This window comes from Chelon labrosus (genome assembly GCF_963514085.1).
Source record: "Chelon labrosus genome assembly, chromosome: 13".
Lineage (NCBI taxonomy): Eukaryota > Metazoa > Chordata > Actinopteri > Mugiliformes > Mugilidae > Chelon > Chelon labrosus.
This window is the reverse complement of record NC_140346.1, coordinates 21,498,882-21,520,866: the sequence shown is the minus strand read 5'-3', so window position 1 is coordinate 21,520,866 and position 21,985 is coordinate 21,498,882. Positions and strand designations below refer to the sequence as shown.

Here is a 21,985-nt window from a genome sequence, read left to right as displayed (position 1 = left end):
GGGCCAGTTCTCAGGCTAACACACTTCCGTTGCTATTGCACATTAAATCAGCTCACACATCTAGCAACTCCTTGGTTATCCCCACATAAGATATCTATGTTCTTTTTAGCTTTTCTAACCATTTTCACAAGGTTGGGGCACAGCTGGAAAATGTGCTACCACTTTCCGAGCAAAATTTGAACTGTGAGGACAGTTGCTTGCTTGTGTTACCAGGGGACTTGCCAAATCAGATCAAACTACACACACACGCACACTGTCCTGCTGTTGAAGTAATTTACCTGGATTTATGATTTTCTCATGGTGCATTCCTGAATATAGCCTAACAGAAAAGCCCCTGGTTTCTTTGAAGTCGTTAAAAGTAGCTGAAGGAAGCAGGGTCAGGTCACTGATCAGGTCAAAGTTTGGGTGGCTGAACACGCCACGGCGGAAAAACGCCATTTAACCTGAACACCCACATCGAGGAGCTGACCGGATTGACGGCATTTCCAGAGGAATTCACCACAGACACCTCCCACCCCCAGATAGCAAAGGTGACACAGGAGACCCACCTGTTAAAGGGGAATTACCGTTTTTTTATAACCTCGACCTTATTTCTGGCATAAAATACGATCATTCACTCACCCATATAACTTTGGTGTCATTTGGAGTCGTTCGGACGATATTTAGATCCGTGTATATCCACATAGTGGGAGTGACTGGGGCACCCAAACGCAGCCTCTAAATAACGCATTATCTGCCGCGAAACTCGTTCATTTCACCAATATTTTGTTATGATACGCTAGTGCTATTCCCCGGAGTTACCTGTTATCTATTCGCAGACGTGCAGCGGTTTGTTGTTCTTTGGCCAGCTGTTCCTCTCTCTGCCTCCGCATCCTCCTTTCAACGAGCTCCTCATCCGTATACTCTGGCTCAAAATAGTAAGGACGTCCATCATAAACAAAGTCGTCATCCACAACCTCAGAATCGGAAAAATATTCAGCCATGTTGCAAAAAACTAGCAGTAGCAAATTACAGGTAAACAAGCCGCTCGGGGTGCACGCGGCGCTCAGAGATGACATCATCCAGGTCAGAGGTTAGTAGGTCAATCTACAGAGCCCGGATGATGATAACAGGTAACTCTGGACTCAACGGGGAATAGCACTAGCGTATCATAACAAAATATGGGTGAAATGAACGAGTTTCGCGGCAGATAATGCGTTATTTAGAGGCTGCGCTTCGGTGCCCCAGTCACTCCCACTATATAGATATGAGTGGATGTAAATATCGTCCGAATGACTCCAAATGACACCAAAGTTATATGGGTGAGTAAATGATCGTATTTTATGCCAGAAATAAGGTCCAGGTTGTAAAAAAACGGTGCACCTTTAATCCTTTATTGTTTTAAACTCAAACTTAGTTCCACATTAAGCAAAAAATGGAGAGATTCTTGCTTAAGTACAGATAAGAAAAATAATGTTTAAAAAAAATACACAGAAGAGAAACTATATCTGGCATAAATCAGAGGAAACCTGACCCACTTTGCTCATCCTGCTCTTTTTGTGTTAGTTGGAAGAGGACACCGCTGCGGGGGTGGAGCCTGTGAAAAAACAACATAACGACCTGGTGTGAGCGCGCAAGTTAGTGTCCGAGCCTCCCAGGTGGACAATAAATCTTCAGAGCAGCCCTGTCCACACTTAAGTGTCTGTTACCACTCCGTGTCACAGTCTGTGCCCATTAAACTTTAACTGTATTTACTTTCCAAAATGGCACCAGAGTCCAGCAAATCACAGCTCTGCAGTTATGGCTCCACTTGGTAAAAAAAAAATAATAAATAAAAATAAACCTCAGAGCTACATTGCACCCTTTGAAATTCTTTCAACGGCAAAGGAAACAGCTGCAGTTGTACGGTGTTGACTGTGCTAGCAGTAATTATTTCAGTCCTCATGCTGGTATCCTCCTACAGCTGCTCACACTTCACCACTGGCAAACACAAAAAAAAAAAAAAAAAAAAAAAACAGGCCCAGGATCGCGGTCGAAGCCTCGCTCTTGTTTCTTGTCTCCCCGATCTGTTAACTCGCTGCCAAGTACACAAACTGCACTAACCGTCGCCTGCACCGCTAAACCCCAAAAACCGCCAGCATATTTCCTTCTGGCATCTACATAAACAGTCTGTGGCTGGAACGGATTCCCGCCGCTCAGATAGAGAAGTGTTATCTGCGTGTTTGCATAATGAGACGCCGGGCTGTTATAAGTGTGTTATTGTGCGGCATAAATGCTGCACAAAATCACAAGTTGCAATCATAATCAGCGTGGAGATATCAAAGGCGTGCATCAAAAGCATGGTAATCTGGGGATTTTTTCACCGAATATTACGACACGTAATGGCAGCAATTTGAAGATCAAAGATGAAGCGGTTCATTGATAACACATCATTTCCTTCCTTCTTTTCTCCGCCGACTTTAACCTAAGGAAATCAGGTTGCAGGGTCGCCTCCGACGCGTCTGGATTGTTCAGATTTCCTGCGGGTGATACCGCGAAACATGAAATCATCAAGAATGAGGAGGCAACCTTATTAGAGGACGATTCTAGGACGGCAGGTTTGCCTTTCAAGGCCGAAATAACTCAAGGGTCTCGGGAAGGACGGGAAGCTGAATGCATAAGTGAAGAGCGGAAAAAGACAGCCCTCGACGGGGGAGTAAAGTGTGAAATAATGGAGATGAAAGCTACTTAGCTGAGGCGGAATAATATCAGAGGCACCTGTACAACGCGCCTTAAAATATTTAGCGTGCTCCTTTGGCGGCTCGTTTTTTATTTTGCCAAGTTATCACAGCAATGCCCTAAGAGCCCGATCGAAATGGTCACGCTCAAGAAATCTCACCTGATATTCCAAGTTGGCGTGTGGCGCACCCTTTCCTCAAAACTGGCCGCAAACGACACGCAATCTGTTATCTCTATCCGTGAACTTACACAAACCGCTCGGCTTTCCCTTTGCGGAAACATTCGCCGCTTTGAGGCCACTGCCAGATATTTAACTTGGCTCCACTTTCAGTCCCTGAGACGGACAAAGGAAGAACATGATAGAAGAGGACGAGAGGGCAGGAAAAACCTACACTTCCCTTCTTGAAAACCTTTATTTCCAAAACTTTATGCATTGTTCTTGTCAAATCCTTTGCACCTACTTTGTGGGAAAGTTACAAAAAAACTCACCACCAATAACAGTGTGTTAGCATGACTGATGTCAAATGCAGCCGTGGTGTTTAGTGATTATGCTCTGATGCCAGTAATTACAGGGGATAATTACAGTATACATCACGAACATATCTCCACCCCGCTGGTAGGTCCCTGCCCAGATTATTTCTCTCACCACAACAAAGTCAGGAGGATTCCTCACACTCCATCAGCCGCTCAAGCTTAAAGAAGGCCAGCTCAGGGAAAGCGGTTTCGTTAAAGTACCTGTGAGAACTTTGACAGCCTCGCAGAGTGTCCGAATACTTTTTATGTGGACTTTCCCCTTTTTTTTTTTTTTTTTTTATAGTATTTTTGGACAAGGTTTCTATCTGCACTCCATCTCCGGCGCTCAGACGGCGAACACCTGGAGCAACAAAGCAGCGAGGGGAAGCGATGGAGTGATGAAGATGCCTTTGTTTCTCAAGGGGTTCGGCCACACAGAAGAAGCCTGTGGACGGGACAGAAATGATTCCACATGTCTGGTTTTCGGTTACAACGAGCGACTCTCTTTGCACAAAAGGATTATTACGCAAATCCGAACTGCGTCTTTTCCGGTTCGGGTCTAACCTTTCCTACCGAGCTCGGCTTTATTCACACCAGAAAACTCCGTGGCCGTATTTTCACTTGCAGCGATAACTCTTTAGTTTTATTCTCCCTCGTTTAGTCCTTAAAAACACAAGTGCATACCTCTGGCTCTTGCCGCGCTCCATAATTATATGATAGATGAAAAGAGAGGGAAGATGAATAGGTATAGGCCTTGGCAGAGACGCTCGCATTCCTGAAACGAAACCTTCACTTTCTGCTTCAGTTCACCAGCTTTGTAAGTTCCTGCGGGGGACTGTATGAACACAAACACTGGGCTATTGATGCAGCTACACTAAAGACATTTAATGATCTCAGCATATTTTAGGCCCGCTTTTCCTTTCCAGACCTCCTGACCACAACACGGGCCGGGGTTGTCGGAGCGGAACCTGCTACCTTTGGACTTAAAGGGCACACCTGCTGCTTCTAAAAGCGGCGGCGCTGTCAAACGAGCAGGTGCTGAGTGACACGCCGCTGAACTGTGGAGCGAGGGGGGGCGGCGTTCGGTCGGTCCGCCTTTACTCCCCACTTCCACACTCACGGGGTCTCCTGACTCGCTTTAACACCTCGCAGGGCACAAGTCACATGAGCTGAACTGGTCCCGCTTTGAAGTCTGCACGCTCCCCCGCGACAAAGAAACTCTCAAAAACACGACACAAGCCGGCATTAGGGTTTAATAGCCGTGTTCTGGCTGATGGCTTTAACCTTTAACAACAATGCAAGTCTTGTGTGCTGATGCCATAGCTCTTTTATCTCTTCAAATTCTTTGTTTAATTTACGTAGCGCTTCTAATGAAGTCAAAAGATAGGATCGCTCCTGACGCCAGACCAAACCAAGTACGCTTCCACTCCTATTTGAAGCCCTCGTTAATCGAATAATAAAAAAGTGATACGTGGGTGGAAACTGAAACCTACAAATAAACTGTAGAAAAGGGATATTTTCATTTCACATCATTTCGACGGTTGGATGAAATTCATATACAGACTCCGAGCCAAATCAAATACTGTGAGCCGCACGCGTGGAATCGGGATCCTTCACGAGAATCATTTTTTAGCGATTTCTGTTCGACTCGGGTCTCGGGGCGGGAGAAACGGCTCCGTGTGATACGACATGATATGATATGAGCGAATGTGCGGTAGTTTTTTCAACTGGAAGACTAAACAGTAAATCAGATGAGAATGTCTGCTTTGGCTCATTCATCCAAGTGCTGTCATTAGTAATATCACTAACACGACGCTGCATTTAAAACAGACCCTGCAGGGATTGAAAAACACGGTGGCCGACATATTCGATATTGGGAGCTCACCAAAATTCCTGCAATTTGGTCAACGAAAAACACACGAGATGCTGAATCCAAAAAGCTGGAACAAGTCCAGCTGCTCTTGTTTCAGCTTGTTTTTTGGGATGTACCATGACGTGGAGGTGCGTCAGAGCCTGACGTGCGACTCCCCATAAATGTAACCGCACTTCACGGCGATGCAGACCTCAACAGCTGTGATTGGTCTGAAAATGCATTAGAAAACTCACCCTCCTTCAGCCTCAGTTAGTTCAGAGGTCGTCTTCTCTCTCTTATCGACTGGGAGTGAAATAACGAGTTCTTCAACCTCCGTTACCTCCAGCTCCAAAATGAGCCACCCTAACCCATCCGTGATCGCACAAGGTCGATTATATTTCTGAAAACTTATGGTAAAAAATATGTCATTTTACATTTGGGAAGGTCAAGAAAACTACATTTTATTCAGCACAATCACAAATTGAAAGGCTTTATAATACAAAATGCGCTCTGGATAATTCTAAAGAGGAAACATCGGATGATCCTCAGGAGGAATCCTTCTGTTTTGCATCTCTAACAGATCCAAAAACCATTGAGGCAAACAGCACAGTCTCGTTTGTTTAGGTGAATCAACCCCCGCCATCAGGAGCATCTGCACCGCTGCCTAGCGTGCAAACTGCCTCACAATGCTACCCTGATGTTATGTTAACGTGATAAGCCAAGTCCAAACTGGGCATAGTGGAGTCTTGAAAGCGTTCACATCACAATGGCAGACACACAGTGTGCACTTTGTGCTTGAAGTCCAGAAAAACAAGGAGAAAAGTTTCCCCACCACTTCTAAAAATGTGCATGCCACTGCTACTGTGTGGTATGTGAGCGTCTGTTGCCATTACTCTGTAGGGAAACAACTAAGTGACTCTTAAAGTCCATAATTTGATGTTGCATCCATTGAATCTTCTCCAGATAAGAGCCCCGTGACTGCACTCCTCCTCCACCGCCCTGTGAGAAAGCACCGCCGATCGTAATGTGCCTCAGCACGGAGCGAACAATGTGCACGACAAGAAAGAAGCCGGCCACGACTCTGCTCGCCAGTAATCTCTCTCTGAGGCCCCCGCGTCTCTAATTGCCTGGACACTCGTGTCCGAGGGCCGCTCTCGTTCCCTCAGTGAAAAGATGAGACCTCTTGTGCTCCTTACAACAGGCTTAAGCTGATAAACCCTTTCATTCAACATGGCCGTGGGATCGGTGCTCAGTGCAAACAGATTGTGCAAAAAAAGACTAATCAAAACAGCGATTAGCCTCCAACACAGAGCCCGAGCTAAGCCACAGCACCGCCTCAGCAGGGGGTCCACTCGCCCGACCACTAAAAGCGTCTGATGATTTGCGGGGGCCTTCTTTTTCTCTGACAAACACATTCCTTAGCGCAACTACATGAGCTGGGATATGTGTGGAATGCGTGCGGTGGGGTTTTCACAGAACAGAGACGTAGCGCGGCCGATTTCATAATGGGATGTGACGGCTGCAGAAACGTGCGGACAAGCAAGCCTCTCCCGGTCTCTCCAGGTGTGCTGCGAGAATCCAAGGCTGTTCAATTGTTCAATGAGGGCCGCTTCTCAGATAATAAGCACCTCCCACGGCACATTTGCTTCCCGTCATGCAGCGTTGCCGCGCCTACGTGAGTCTTTCTTCTCGTTTCCCCCCTCGGCTCCAGCCAGCAGCATCGCCAATACCTCCATATGGGCTACCGTCAGTGCATCATCTGGCCTGTTGCTGTTGTACATTATACACAATCCCTGCGCTTCTCTGCAGCAAGGTCAAGTTCGGAGCTTGTTTACTTGATTTGCAGCTGAACTGAACAAACAAGAAGGGCCACACAATTCATACAGGCTGTCTTTATCACAACCCAGCGTCTAAGTTTCAAATAAAGAAATCTTTCTTTCAAAAATAAACATGCATAAACTGATGGTTTTATCACTGAAATACAATCATCTGTTAAATAACACACGTTTTTTTTTTTTTTGCAAACCAGAGTAGCGTTTGTATCCACCTGACAAATACAACTTGAATGTTAATTCTTCTTTGGCTCGCCCCCAACTCTGAAGGAAGTACTGGCTTTTTTAGCTGCTGAATGCTCAATAGATGCCCACGAATTCTGTCTGCGTTAGTTCAGGGGCAGTGATTTTACAGAAAATAGCTGACTTCTCTGGCTTGAAACGTCACTCATGAGGGCGATGAGCAAAAACTGCAGAATAAATTTGTCGTAAAAGTAAAACAATGAGCTAAACGGCTCTAAAAGCACAGAGTTTGGTGTTCATTTTCAATGTTTCATCATCTTCACTCTGCACGTAATCATCCGGTCTATTGTTAACATAAAATATTAACTGGAGCAGCTTTAATAATTTTGTAGCTAGTTTGAAGCTAGAAATATTTCCTAAAAATGTCAATAACAAAATTTGAGTACACTTACAGTGCTTGCATTTCAACTGTGGAGGTAACTGGTTTAGTAATTTCAAAGTATAGCACACTTCCATGAACAAAAACAAAACCGTATTTCCCCAAGAACCATCAAACCTTCTGTCTGCAGAATGAATGAATTTATAGTCACATGATAATGCTGCACATGGCGTCTTTTCTTTCATTCATTAATTTTCTGTAACTGCTCGTCCTCTGCAGCCTATCCCAGCTGTCACTGGGGGACACCCTGGACAGGTTGCAGGGACACGCTCACACCTATGGCCAATTTAGAATCGCCAATTAACCTAATGAGCATGTCTCCGGACGGTGGGACGGACAGAGAGAACCCACGCAGACACAGGGAGAACATGGAAACTCCACACAGAAAGGCCCCAGTCGGCCGATGGATTCGAACCCAGAACCTTCTTGCTGTGCGGTCTTTAAATTCTTATATCAGCGGTTACACATGGTAATTGATATAAGCAGTTAAGACAAGCTGCACCTCATTGTTGCCCTGGAGACGGGCTGTCTGCAGACCCTAAATGTGAAACCGGCAAGAAAAAAAAAAAATAAAATAAGCCCAGCTCTTATTGTTAGTGTAATGAAACTGATAATGCAACAGCATGAATCAATTTATGGGCAACACCGCAGCACCATTATTTGTTTTCCTGAGTGGCTTACCCACAGGTGACCTTGAGTAATAGCTCACAAATGTATTCTAAAGAACCACGTGACTTGGGTGCGCACACACACATATACACCCACACACACACACACACACACACACACACACACACACACCCGTGACAAACACCAACTGGGAATATCAATATATCCATTTTGTCCAAGTAGATAAAATGTGCAATTATATGTGGAGCGTGTGACACGGTAAACTCAGTGAACCCGGCTGCGGGATGATTTTGGGGCATTTAGATTAATAATTGAGACAGACACACACATTAAATGATCCAAATTCGAGTACGCTTGTTTGTGCACAATCTCCTGGAAGAGCGGGAGCTGGGTGGGTGCGCCTGCAAATGATTCCAAGTGACTCTCTGGTTATTACGGAAATAATGAGCCGACTATGGGCCGTGAGCTGCCCTGAAATTTTTCCTCCACTTTTTCTTAACGCGACGTTAGCGAGGGCGACGGCATTTCAAATTAGCCGCACAGTTCTCGTTGAGTTGCTGAGCTCCGACAAAAAGCACGTTTGAAGATGCTTGCGCTTGCTTCTTCGTTCTTCCTGCAGCTTAACTCGCTACACAGTGAAAACTGACTGAAAGAGCTGATTCGATATTATGGAAAAGATTCTTCCAGGAAGCCGTCTGCAGTGGCATCTGACCTTATTAGACATATGATATATCCTCAGCTGCCTCATTATTCTGCAAGGGATTAACAGCTCACTGTAAATGCAGCGTGTGTAGGAGCGACATGAGAATCAGCCATCGGTTCAGCTAATCTGAATTACTTGAGATCAGCAGGGTTCGAAATATTACATGGACGTACGATGTTCGTGAGAGAACAAAAAACTCACATGGGCCTGGTCTCCCAGTGGGAGCAGGGCACGGGAGGTGCAAGCTTCTTTAAACTGTCAAAAAAAAAAAAAAAAAAATAGAAGAATATGACAAAGCTATTCCTGGATTTTAATATTGTTCAGTTTCCTCTGGTGCTCTGTCTTCTGTCTTGTTGCTGAGTGACTGAGTGCGTGCACATGCTGACAGGCTGTCACGGGATGTAACGGTTGAGATGCGGCATGCTGGAAACACTGTCCAGTGGCGCTGTCTGTGTTTCGTTAAAGGAATAGTTGAGCATTTTGGGAAACGCGGTTGTTTGATTCCCGCTGAGTTAGAAGAAAAGATCAGTGGCGCTCTCATGTCTTGAGAGCTCTCAGGGCAAATGTAGAAAGGTGCCAGAAGGCAGACCTTAGTAGCTTTGGTGGAGCTAGTCTCATTTAGGAATTAAACACGCACCATTTCAGAAAATAAAAAGCTAATAAACGGGAGTAGACACAGGAAGAGGTGACAGCGATGTGGTGACAAGAGTTCATAAATGGACTAATGTCAATTTTTATACAAAGCGATTGAGGCGACAACCAAAAGGAGCGTCTGATGCAGCTGATTGACACGTGACACAAGCACAGAGTTCCCCAAACGCCAAGGAAACACCATCCAAGACTTTGGTTCCTACCACTAAGTTAATCATGCCGATAGCAGGCTAGGAGCGTCTGCATCACTGACAGTATTTTATTTTCCGAATTAAAGCAGTGACAGCAAGAAGAGCTATCTCCATTCAGTCATACAGTCATTTTCATTTTTATTTTTTGGTTTGGCTTGTTTCTCTGACCCGAGAACCTTTGGGTTACCGAGGTTACCAAGGCAACAACCGCCTGAATCTTCCACAACAACCTTGCGGCTTTACTGATGGAGAAACTCTTCTGCAATTTACGACTATCCTAAGTCGCCCTGCGATAGACCGGCGACCTGTCCAGGGTGTACCCCGCCTCTCGCCCGATGACAGCTGGGATAGGCTCCAGCCCCCCTGCAACCCTTCACAGAACAAGCGGTTACAGAAGATGAATGAATGAATGAATAATGCGTAGCTGTGGATATTGACACCCAGCTGGGTCCACGATATTAAAATCCCACTCTGCAATAAGATAAACTGTGCCGGCCTTCTTTTGGTTTATCCATCTTTCAAATTCCCAGGAGATGCTGCTTCATCTTACTGTATGTTATGTAGCGCATGGAGGCCCAAAAAAGGCAGAGTAGAGCAGTTTCTTTATCCACATTACGTACTCTGTTACTGCAAGGGAGTGGCTACCATTCCTGGTCCGATCCTCACTTCAGTAGCAGTGAATACACACCTAGATTTCCTGACTTTAGTTTATATTTTTAAGCATTAGTCCACACCTTTTTACAAAATAATTTTAAGGGTTTTAGCGACTATTTTTTAATCCATTAAAAAGAATGGAAAAGAAAGAAACGAGAATTGCTCGTTACGATGTACACCGTTCAAGAGTAACATTTCACTGAATGAGATTACTCAGGGCAACAGCTTTGCTCTGCACACTTGTCAGCGGCTAGATTAAAATCTCTTCGCCCCATGCGACAGCTAAACCGGGCAAGACAGCAGGGCCGGTGCCAGTGTGCCATGCTGCATGCGGAGACACTGGGTCTCTTTGTATGGCGAGCGCCTTTTCAGACAGGAGCTGGAGCTGCAGGAGCACTTACACTCGGATGAAAACACCACAGAGAGAGAGAGAGAGAGAGAGAGAGAGAGAGAAAGAGAGGGAGTGGGGGGGGGGTGCATGTACACACAACATTGCAAAGAGCAGGGTGGTGGTCACACGGAAGGGAAAGGGGTTATCATCCGAGGGGAAACTTGTCACGCCAGAAAATTTCAAACTATGAATAAATTTACATCAAATCAGCTGCTGTCACTCACTGATGGAGGAGATATCCTGCACGGGACGGGCTCCATTGTGTGCGCTACTGGTGAAAATGTATTTTCAGGGAGTGAAGACAGCCTGAAGAACATATCCATCACTGTGTCTTTTTCATTTAGCTTAAGAAATATGATCAGCGGTGATGATGAGGGGGGAAACTGGGAAATCACAAAGAGCCAACATTCAATCTCAGAGAGATAACAAAAGGAAGACGAAAGACAGCTCTGGATGGCAGGATGCCCCTGGGGCGGCTATGCTGTTATTATGTTGGGCTGCTGAGCTGCGGTGTGGGGCAATTACAGGCCCAAGGATCGACTGGGGGGAGGGTCCCGGCACAACAACCCGGCCATGAAGTGTTCTCAGCTCAGTGAAAAGAAGCAAACAAAATAAATGAAAACCATAGCAGATAATGGTGGATTCATCAGCTGAAGTAATAACCATCTGCTTATTCCCATGGAGGGAAGCTTTGCTCTAAGCTGCTTTCCTTGCCATCAGCAGAATCTAAATTCATATGAAGTGATTGCACCATGAACTTTGTGCAGCACTGGTTTGGATGATTCCTCTGGTAAATATGTCAGAGTTTGGGATGAGGTACGCAAGTGAATGAATCATCCGTTGTTCTCGTCAAGCTGCTGCAGACGCTGCGGTGAACACGTTAGCCACGTCTATTATCTTTAACGTCACTCCGCTTCGGAGAAAGCCTGCCGGAAAACCGCATAGTCCAGGAGTCCAGGAGCGGTCCACCCGGAGAACATGGGATAAAGAGGAAAAGTCAGTCCCAGAGTATCGTTTCAGAGGCTCACGGACCACAAACGGAGGTCACAGCCTTACAGCTATTGTGCGTTGTCATTTATCAAGTAGATAACAGAAGCAAAAACAGATCGAGTTGCAGCGGGGAATGGTTTTAACAAGACACATAGCACGACTGTTCCCTAAACCCCCACTTTGGGTAACTTAAGCCTCTTCTGAACTTCACCTCTGATGAAGTCTCCATTGTCGCCCTTCATAATATTACAGATCACCCAGTAAAGAGGCCTCAATGAGCAGTGAAAGGAGATGGAAACACGAGCTCGGTGGTTGAGATGTAACAGTTGGCACTGCCAAGTATCTTGAGTCGTCACAAACACACACACACACTGTTTCCATGGCCCCTGGCCCCGGACGGCTTCAGCGGAGCAGGTGTCCGCACACATTCTTTACATAAGCCCTTGTCAAACATGGCGCGCAGCAACAAGGCCTCACAGCTGCAGGACAATGGAGTCTCATTAAACCGCAGCTCTGCAGCCAGGCATGCACGCTTCCAGCCGGAGTCAAGGTAACACGTTCAACAAGGTCAGTTTACAGTCAGAGGCAGCGTTTGTGTAACACAAAACCAAATGGTAATTACAAAAGCTTTGGTACATTTACAGTTGCATTTAAATCACGCATTCGTGCATTCTTCAGGAGTTCGCCAACAGAAAACAAACACGACACAGCCCGTTTTAAGGCTCTGCTGAAGCTCTAACTGCTTTAAAATGAGATTAAATAAATGCTCGATGAATATCAGAGGTACTTAATATATGATCTGCAGTAAAATTGTAATTTAAAACAAAACCACATTTTACTGACTGGTATTATGTCGACATTCAGCTTCATTTGACCAAATCAATGTCACATCTCTACATATTTTAGGGCCATGTTTTTGGGGAAGTAACAATAAATGATTGTTGTCTGGTCAGCCAAACTCATTCTGCACAAAAGGATCTGCATCACTTTGTAGTTTAAGAATTAGAAGACAAATATGAATAACCTGTGTATGTATGTATTAGTTTCTGGGGCTAAAACCATGGTTGATGTAACCACGGTGGGTGTGAAAAGTGAAGCAAAAGTGAAATGCAGAAGTACCTTAAAGGCAACACCTTTAACGGTCAATAAGTACCGGCTGCAGAAAATCTCAGGGTCTCCTTCAAAAAATAGTCAACATCTATCACAAAAATCTTTCATTTTTTTCCATCTCTGTTTCTGATATCATTCGTCATTATTTTCCGATCAGTGTGTGTGTGTTATTTAAAAAAATAATCCCATGACTAACTATGCTAGGCCTCAAAGAGAGGTCTGTGCAGGGAGGAGTCTGGCATGATTGACACGTCTGGTCTGGAGTGACTGACAAGCTGGTTCTCAGTTCCTCCCCCCTCGTCAAAATGACGACTCCTCTGGTGCTAAAAAACAAAAACTGAAGTCCACAATGGTTAAAACCTACCCTGCCTTGCCTACAGACAAAAAAAAAAGAAAAGCATTTTCTTCTGGTCATTTAATCTCCCAGGGTCAAATGCCTTGAATTAAGGATTAGCTCGTTTGGGTTAAGTCCCACAGCCAGCTTCACATTAGGCTACTTACTAAAGCCTCTGTCGCAGGAATTTAAGGAACAAGGAATCCAGAAAAGAGAATAACAGTGATTTGAGCTTTAACTAGTAACAGGCAACCTCCTTCTATTCGTCCCATCTGTGTTGGTAGTTCTAGTTTCAGTTTTGTCCCTGGATTCTACAAACATCCTGCACAGTTTTAGTCACGTATTGATGATTTCACTTAATGGCTTTGGAAGGAATTTCAAATGCTTTATTTTTTTTGTTCTCATGAGCTGGAGTCCAGCCGTGCTGAGCAGAACCCGATGACGAATACATCCTCCCTGCATCCTACAATTAACTCTGAAGCCTTCAGTCACAGATGTTCCACATCAGAGCGGCCTTGGAAACGGCACATTCTTATTAGCCCACGAGAGAGCGCAAGAACTGAGGAGACATCTATATCTATAAATGCCGGCCCGCAAATGCAACGCTGATAGATGGAGAGCGGCGGATTACCACCTGCAGATAAAACAGTTCGAGGCACTTCTTCTGTTGCAGGGCGAGGAGGGCTGAGATGCACGGCGGCCGGGGTGCTATCAAGTTTTCAGCAGGTCGGCGACATGCTGGTGAAAGGTGTTCTTGGCCCCACTCTGAAACCCCTTGCACCCCTCGTCACTGGCTCCGAGCCGAGTGAGCGGGCGTCCTGGCCCCTGGGGGACGACTACAGAGCAGAACCGCCGATCAGGAAGACTTAAACAAGAGGCCTTTCTCTCTCTGCGATGTGATCCTCCCTCCCTCCCTCCATCTGACTGCTGCAGGGACAGCTCTGGCATCATCTCAGCTTGTTCTCCCCCCTTTAGTCAAGTTGGGTTTTCACGTCGCGTTGGCCAAGGCTCTAATCGATTTACACGAAACTCTCTCTGTCTCTGTCTCTGTCTCTCTGTCTCTCTTTTTCTCTCTCTCCTGCTGCACAAGTCCATGTAAGGCCGTGCCAGCCAGCCAGCCAGCCAGACAGCTGGCCACGACCGAACAACAACCAGGCGTCCATGCGCCGAGGCCGCTCCACTCAAGAGTCCCTCCAGATGAGCACAAGTGGAGATCCTCTGTCCCGCTCAGGCAAACATCCTTCAGGCGTCTCCGACCGCCCGGACTTAAGAGCAACACCACCTGAAGAATGCCTCCTAAACTTTTTCCACTCATCGAACTAAAACCGCTCGCCAATCTGTAACTGACCCAAGTGTAAACAGACAAGCGCACGAGGAAGGAGTTCAATTAATTCAAACTGGCACCGAGATATAAAAAGCTAATCACACTTTTGAGTCTATTTACATTGGCTAAAAAAAAAAAAAAGAAAGAAAGAAAAAACACACAGAAGAAAACTGCTTGATGGTTTCACCTTCGTTCCAAGGACATATTAAATAAAGATTGGCCTCCACTTTAAGTTAACAACACCAGACTTCTCTCTGTATTTAATCAAGAATATTATCCCTACTTGATTAAATAACAAACATTTCCTGCAACGGGAAGGCCTGGATAACCCCTGAGTGGAAGAAAAGAGGACAGAGAGAGAGAGAGAGAGAGAGAGAGAGAGAGAGACAGTCAAGTCAGTGCAGGGCAGGGGAGGTGGGGAGCAGAGGGAGGAGAATGAGGAGGAGAGGGAGGTACAGCCTGAGGTGGGTGGCGTGGGCTCTGAAAGACAAGATTGAGGAAAAATTGCATCCTTCACCAGGAGATGAGCTCTGCCTTCACTAAGTCGGGAAAAAAAGGAGAACCTGAGAGGAGGGTTTGAGAGGACCACTTAGCCTCCGCAGACCGACAACGTCAACAGAGCCCTCCGCTGGGTCAACATCGCTCTCCCGTTGGGTCACTCCGTGGCACGATTCCCTTCTGTGACGCTTTCACATTCGGACGTCCTCACAGAGACTTTATATCGTCCTGTTTTGACGCCAGCCAACCTGCAAATCACGACCGTCGCACTTAACTGAAATAACGTTTGTCTTGAGCTGACCGCCTTCAGTCTAATCAAGACTCATGAACGCTCACACAATAGGCTGAAGATTACGGCTGCAACCGACCAATTATTGTCATTATCACTTAATTTGCTAATTGTTTCCTGTTTATTTTTCAATTAGTGCTTTTTTTGGGAGGGGCGGGGGTAGTATGTTACAAAATACTAAATAAAATCCATTATAAACTCCCACAGCCCAAGTTAATGCGTTTAGATTTGCCGTTTTATTAAACCAAAGATAAGAAGTCCTATTAAATATGACAAAACTATTGGATCTCTACATGTGGGAACTTGCAACAAGCAAGTATTTGGCCTTTTTCCATCGTAAAACACTTAATTTATGACCAAAATTGTTGCTGATTGGTTTGTCTACACTGTCTTATTGATGTAATATAAAACAGACAATGCGCAGAAGAAAAAAAAAGAAAATGCACTAAATTATAAATTAAAAAGCATTTAGTCAGATCTTCTGCAGATAAAAATTTAATGACTGAGTGCTGTGTAAATCAATGCTCAGATCCTCGCATCCGTAACTGTAAAGCCACAATAAAATCTAGGTGCCAGCATCTATAAATCATGAATTAACCAGTGAGTGATGAGCCGTAACAACACGGCCTGCAAGCCGCCGGAGATGCCCACATTTTACAATTCCTCCCTGCAGCTTTAAAATGAGAGAATGCGTCGAAACGAGACGGGGACGGGACAACTGCGTTGCGAGATTCTCACAAGGCCGAGGCGGCGAACAGACCACCAAGAGGAGCGTGAACAAAGCTTATGTTGATGCCACAGATATTTTTCCACATGCAGCTGGAAGCACAATAACGCTGCACCGTGGCGGTGGCCGTGCTCCGCCCCAGACAACGAGACAACCCCCACTCTTTCCCCCACCACCACCACCACCACCACCTCCCTCCACCTCCAGTCATCCCTGAGCCTCATTCACGCCTGGACTTCATTATGAAGTGTAACGGAAATCATCATTGGCAATCTGAAAGAATTTACAAGACAATGATTCAGTCCAAGTCATGCCTCACGTACACAAAGAGCAGCTAGGGTTGCACTGGCTGAACGAGGGAAGACTGAAAAAGATATGCTTGGATAAAAAAAAAAAAAATACAGGATACAGATTTGGGTTTTTAAACATATTCAGGGCACCATGGTTTTGTGTACAGCTGAATAGAGTTCATTCTATATATTATTTTCCTATAAATATTTCCCCTATGAGGTGTAATCAGGCCTTATCTTAAAAAAAACACAGGAGGTCACAGCCCTCTTTGTTTGGAAAATTTTAAATCCAAAGCAGCATTTGGCTCGGTCACCCGAATTCACCGACACGTCTGACTGATGCAGATGCAGCTGGACACGGCGTCTTTGTTTATGCCACATCTGCGGTTGCATTTAGATTCCGAACATGTGGACGAGACCTGGTGCAAACAGGACGCTGGCATGGCCCACCGGCGTCCTGCAGCACGCGCACAACACAAGCAACACCGTCCTCCCTTACGCAGCCGCAAATATCACCTACAAGCTGGTGAAGAAGACCTCCACAGTGTGCATTTGTTTAACATTTCTCCATCAGGGACAGTTATTTATCTGGAAGGTGTTTGCAGATAAATTAGCTTTAGCTATAAACAAAATAAACTGTCATGAATTTTATAGCAAAAACACGTCAAAATATTTGAGTGCAGCCAGATTAATGCTGAAATAAATGATGCAACTTAATTCTAAAATTTAAAAAAATATCTATATTATAGATATCAAATGTCATTTTCCACTGCAAGTATACATCACAAAATAATAAATCCAAGAATGATTTAGAAAAATCAGACAAATTAAAAGGTGCTTAATAAGGAAGAGGAATAAATCAAATCACGGCTTTGTTGTCAACATCGTGAAATCAAGCTGCAGATGAGATTAGGGCAAAAGAAAAGGCCTTCACTGAGCAGCATGCACATGCACTAACCTGAATAATATGACCAGAGCAACATAATAACGCCTCCATGTGACGTTCACCTGAGACCTAATGTGTGTGCCATTATTCCCTGCACAAAATTATTATCACGGGAGAAATCTAAAGACAAAGTGAAGCTTGTCTTCTCTCCTGTTAATAGCTTGGCCACGTTTATGAGACCTTATAACACTGACCGCAAGATTTACTGACAAACGGAGCAGAATAGGATTAAAATAGGATTTTAAAAAGTCAAATTTCACAGATTTCCTCTTTCTCTTTACAGTCATACAGTATTTATTGATTTAAAGCCAGTAGAATTATCTGATTGCTTTTGACCCTTGGCTTTATTAAACTAGTAAGTAAGTGTGTTGTCAATAACTAGTGTCAGTAATTTGCTTCCTACATGCAAAACAAATTGAGGATTATAGAGGTCCAGCTGATTACAGGCAGATTTGATTAGACAAGGGGGGAGAGGTTAAAGTTATTAATGTTGTAATCAGTTTCCTGAGCTAAGCTAAACTACACCTGTTCACTGAAAGAAGAAGAAACGTGGCCTTAATTATTATTTTTGCTCTTCCAGTGGTCTCCAGCCCACTCAGAGAGCCATCCTTTAGAGAATAAGCCCTGATTTGTCTGTGCAGCTCCTCATCACGCATCTTACCTTTTTGTGTCTGTCTTTGAAAGGTAACGCAGGCCATGGCATCTCCTGCAAAAAGTCTTGCCAGTGTTTCTGGTCCTGATCAGACGAGATGAAGACGATTTCCAATTTGTCCTTGTGCTCAGACGCCTTTTTGAACCTGCTGTAAAACTCGCACAGGCTGCCGTTGAACTGCTTGCACGGAGCGTTCAGGCTGCACCCGAAGAAGAGCCCGACCAGGGAGAGCTTGGCGCCCAGAGACTGCACGTCCACCTCGGCTTTCTCGCTGTTGACGAGCCGCTCCCCGAGTAGACTCACCAGAAACTCCGACATCGCGGCGCACAGTCCTCGAACACACACTGTAACCCTCAGCCGAGGCTGCTGCTCATGTAACCGCTATGTTCGGGCGACACCCAGCACTTCCTCCACCTCCAATTTGAGGTTTTTAGGTGAGCTCCCAGCCCCGGCGAGGCGTTGCGGTCTGTGCTTCACCGCTGCTCGTCCTCCGGTGTGCGCGCTGTGCAGGAATGCGCTCCGCTTAAATCGCCCTGACTGCAACAGCGATTGCGCTCTCCTCGAGGAGGGCACACACTTTTTTATCATGATTAGGTTAGTCTAATTACAAAGAGGACGCGTCGCCACTATATTCCGTTGATTTCTGATGCGTTAAAAGCTGCAAATGCTGTTAAATTTTCCAAATGTCTTGAGTTTTCATGTACTTTTGAATCCCCAAACATTGTCAACACTAAAGACAGACATATTCTGGATTTGACCTACAAAACTAAATTCACAAGTTATTAACTACCGTGGTTTGTTCACCTAATATTCGTTATTGGACAACTATATATTAAATTCTGCAAATTTTCAATAAGGCTGAGGTAAAACTCTGATCCTATGGATGTGCTGCCACTTAGTGGTCACAATAGGAAACTACCTGCAACAAATTTTAAAGCACATTTTGATTTGGGGCACAACTTCTGCTTTTAATGTCCCAAAAAGGAAGGAAACTGGTCTTAAATAGTAAGCACAAATTCCCTGGGAAGTGAGTTTGGTTCCTGGTCAACTGAATCTTTTCTACATGTCATTGCTCCCGCTCTGTCTCCAAATTTCATGTCTGTCTCCACTGCATAATAAATGCATTAAAATCCCCTTGGTGGAGCACACCAAGTATGTCCGTCTTCCCAAAACAGGAATTATAAAATCAAGGTCCGTCCAGTGGCCTTAGTTTTACACTACCTGGAAAACACATCTCAGAATCAGAATCAGCTTTACTGGCCAAGTATGTGTGCACATACAAGGAATTTGACTTTTGCTCTCTTGTACAAAAAAACTTAATAACTTAAATAAGCATAAAAAAAATAAATCTCAATTTCATCAGAGCTACAGCCCGGGGGAAGAAACTGTCTTTGTGGTGGGTGATTTTGGCGTACAGTGCTCTGTAACGCTGGTCTGAGGGGAGTAGTCTAAACAGATTGTGTACGGGGTGTGAGGGGTCTGTGGAGATTTTACTGGCCCGCTTCCTGACCCTGGACCGGTACAGGTCCTGGATGGAGGGAAGGTCAGTACCAATAATCTTCTCTGCAGACATGATTGTTCTCTGCAGTCTGTCCCTGCCATGTCTGGTGTCAGATCCAAACCAAACCATGATGGACGTGGTCAGGACAGACTGGATTATTGCAGTGTAGAAAATAGCAACAGCTACTGAGAGAGGGACATCTGACTTTTATATTACGGCCTTCATACAACACATTTCAAACAAATTACACATACAAACATTCAACGTCAAGTTTCGCTTTATTCAAGAGCCGCTGAAAGGCTGCAAAAATTTAATGCAAAAACGATCACAGTAAAAAAAATAATAATAAAATGAAACCACCAGATACTGTGTTAGATTATATCAAAAGAAACACATCAATCTGAAATAACAGTTCAGCATCGACTGATTGCACTTAGATAATAGCAAGTAATGTGTGCATGAATTACATCCATTGTCCCTCTTAACATATTCCTGTATGAAATTAAGACAGCTGCGTGTTACAAATGATGCTTCATACTTTGGTTGTAATCTTAACACAGTTTGTTACTTGCTTCAAGTTACAGTTGGGGGCAGAAGCGTGTTCTGTGTGCACAGTTATCGACATTTATTAATGTAGTATTTCAGAAATGAATTGGTGTTGATTGACTGTAAAACATTGAAGACATGAATTCTTTAGGAATGACGCAAACAGCAGGTTCCTTTAGTCCTCGGTGAACATCATCCTCACCAGGTCTGCTTTGAAGCATTCGTCCTCCACCAGCTTCTGAGGCTGAAACACACACATCACAGACACAAGTATTTATATCACTCTATATCTATATCTGTGTTAAATATTAGGCTTTTTCATATAAAATGTAAGAGAATAAATTGAATGTTAGCTGACAAACTTTGTCACTACGCTTATTTTTAGATATTTTTGGAAAACAATTCAGATGAATCTTTATTCTAAGTTAATATAAGGAGTTAATTGAATTAAAATATATTCATACAGTGCCATATCGCAGCAGTGTGGGAACTCCGCTCAACTTCAGTGTCTTCTTGAAGTCATTACTTGGATTCTTCCAGCTGAAGCACAAAAGAGACATCATTAGGCAGCAGTTTACATTCACCAGAACAGCAGTTTCAAAAACACAAATCAGTCAGAATTAAGATCACAGGACAGACACTTTGGTTGCAGCATTAAAGCCGAACAGACAGAAACCCGTTTCAGAGTAGATAAAAGAACAAGTATGAATGATGAATAAATGAAAAACCCACAAACAGATCTTCAAAAGGTTAAATCAGAATCAGAATCAGTGTTACTCCGATTGCACTGGGGTCAACAAATTCAGATATGTTTTGAACATCTTTAAAAAATGAATGTAGTTCTGTCAGGATGAACTAAATTTTCCTCAGTCTAAACTAAATATTTAATTTGCTGTGAAACAAAGAAATTTGACTTGACTGCTGAAAAAAAAGTTCTATATTTCATTTCTTTGGTTTGCACATACAGTATATAATCATTTACGCCCCATATACAGTATGATGCATGAGTCTTTACTGCTTTCTTGGATTTTAATATTTCCAACATTCCTATAATTTGTCGGTAAGACAACATATAAGATCCACTTTATAACTCTGATTATTATTATTATTGTATAAATAAGTGTCAGTTCTAACAACCCTATAACAATGTTAAAAGGTACTTGTTACCAGATACTTGCTTTGTCTTTTAATAACATATCGTTTAAAAAAATCAAGTTAGATCAAATATTTTTCATTCTATTTGTCACACTTAAATATTTTATTAACCAGATACATGTGATTGTAATTACTTCTCATATTTTATAGAGCAGCAGGTAATTTAAATAAATGATACGTTGTGCTGCAGTTGTGACGGAGGAAAATACTGACTAGGCTCTTTCTCCAACTTGACAGTAAATGAAGACAGATCCCTCGGGAAGATGGCTCATCTCTCCTCTTACAATAGGCTCAGCTGGAAGGGATGACATGATACTGTTAAAAATATAGGATTGAAAGCACAATATATGAAATAAAGAAAAGGCAGACAATAGCCTATAGCCTATTCTCTCATTGCCAGAACAAGTTACTGTCATAAGGTCACATGACAATTAAATCAACTCCACTCAAAAAGGAAGTATAATCATATATTGCTAAATATCCCCTATATGAAAAAAAAATCTTTGCAAAAATCTTATTTGCAGGTAGGAGATATCTTACCCTTCACACAGTCTGGACACCAGCTCTTTCCTTGCGCGTCTTTATCACCTGAAAAATAAGCAAAAACATCCTTTCCTTTTCTCTCAGACACAGCCTGACAAAACTCATCATAGCCACGCACAGTTACTTCTTCGTAATGGGCCATCGTTTTAAAGGAGGCAATGTGAAAAGCACGAATTTAAAGTATTAATCCGAGGTACTGCGAGGAGTTATCTGAAATGCTGATCCCCCGAACACTGACTGGACCTGGTAGAAATACTCAAAAGTTGACAGTACCACTTCCGGTCTGTGCAAAGGTTCTTAAAGTGACCGAGTACTCGAATTGTAATATTATTGTCTTTTAATTC

At 43.9% G+C, this 21,985-nt stretch overlaps 2 protein-coding genes across 2 annotated transcripts in view; both read right to left on the bottom strand.

Annotated features, from left to right (window-relative positions):
• Positions 1-18,662, bottom strand: part of nxn (nucleoredoxin) — a 64,142-nt gene extending 45,480 nt beyond the window's left edge. The window contains exon 1 of the mRNA XM_084559119.1: positions 17,906-18,662. Within this exon, the coding sequence (XP_084415245.1) occupies positions 17,906-18,214 (309 nt within the window). The 5' untranslated portion in view covers positions 18,215-18,662. The remainder of the gene's footprint in view (positions 1-17,905) is intronic.
• Positions 18,663-19,201: 539 nt separating this feature from the next.
• Positions 19,202-21,895, bottom strand: txndc17 (thioredoxin domain containing 17). The gene is made up of 4 exons (XM_084559046.1): positions 21,639-21,895; positions 21,312-21,393; positions 20,408-20,483; positions 19,202-20,187 (listed from the first exon to the last, which is right to left on the bottom strand). The coding sequence occupies exons 1-4, from the start codon at positions 21,781-21,783 to the stop codon at positions 20,119-20,121; spliced, it is 372 nt and encodes a 123-aa protein (XP_084415172.1). The 5' UTR covers positions 21,784-21,895; the 3' UTR covers positions 19,202-20,118.
• Positions 21,896-21,985: the final 90 nt, after the last annotated feature.

Excerpts from the sequence above, each read along its gene's own strand:
- txndc17 (XM_084559046.1), bottom strand. The coding sequence starts at position 21,783 with ATGGCCCATTACGAAGAAGTAACTGTGCGTGGCTATGATGAGTTTTGT. Across the intron at positions 20,484-21,311 it reads CAAGTTGGAGAAAGAGCCTA|CTGGAAGAATCCAAGTAATG; the intron begins GTCAGTATTTTC and ends TTTGTGCTTCAG. Across the intron at positions 20,188-20,407 it reads CACTGCTGCGATATGGCACT|CCTCAGAAGCTGGTGGAGGA; the intron begins GTATGAATATAT and ends TGTGTGTTTCAG.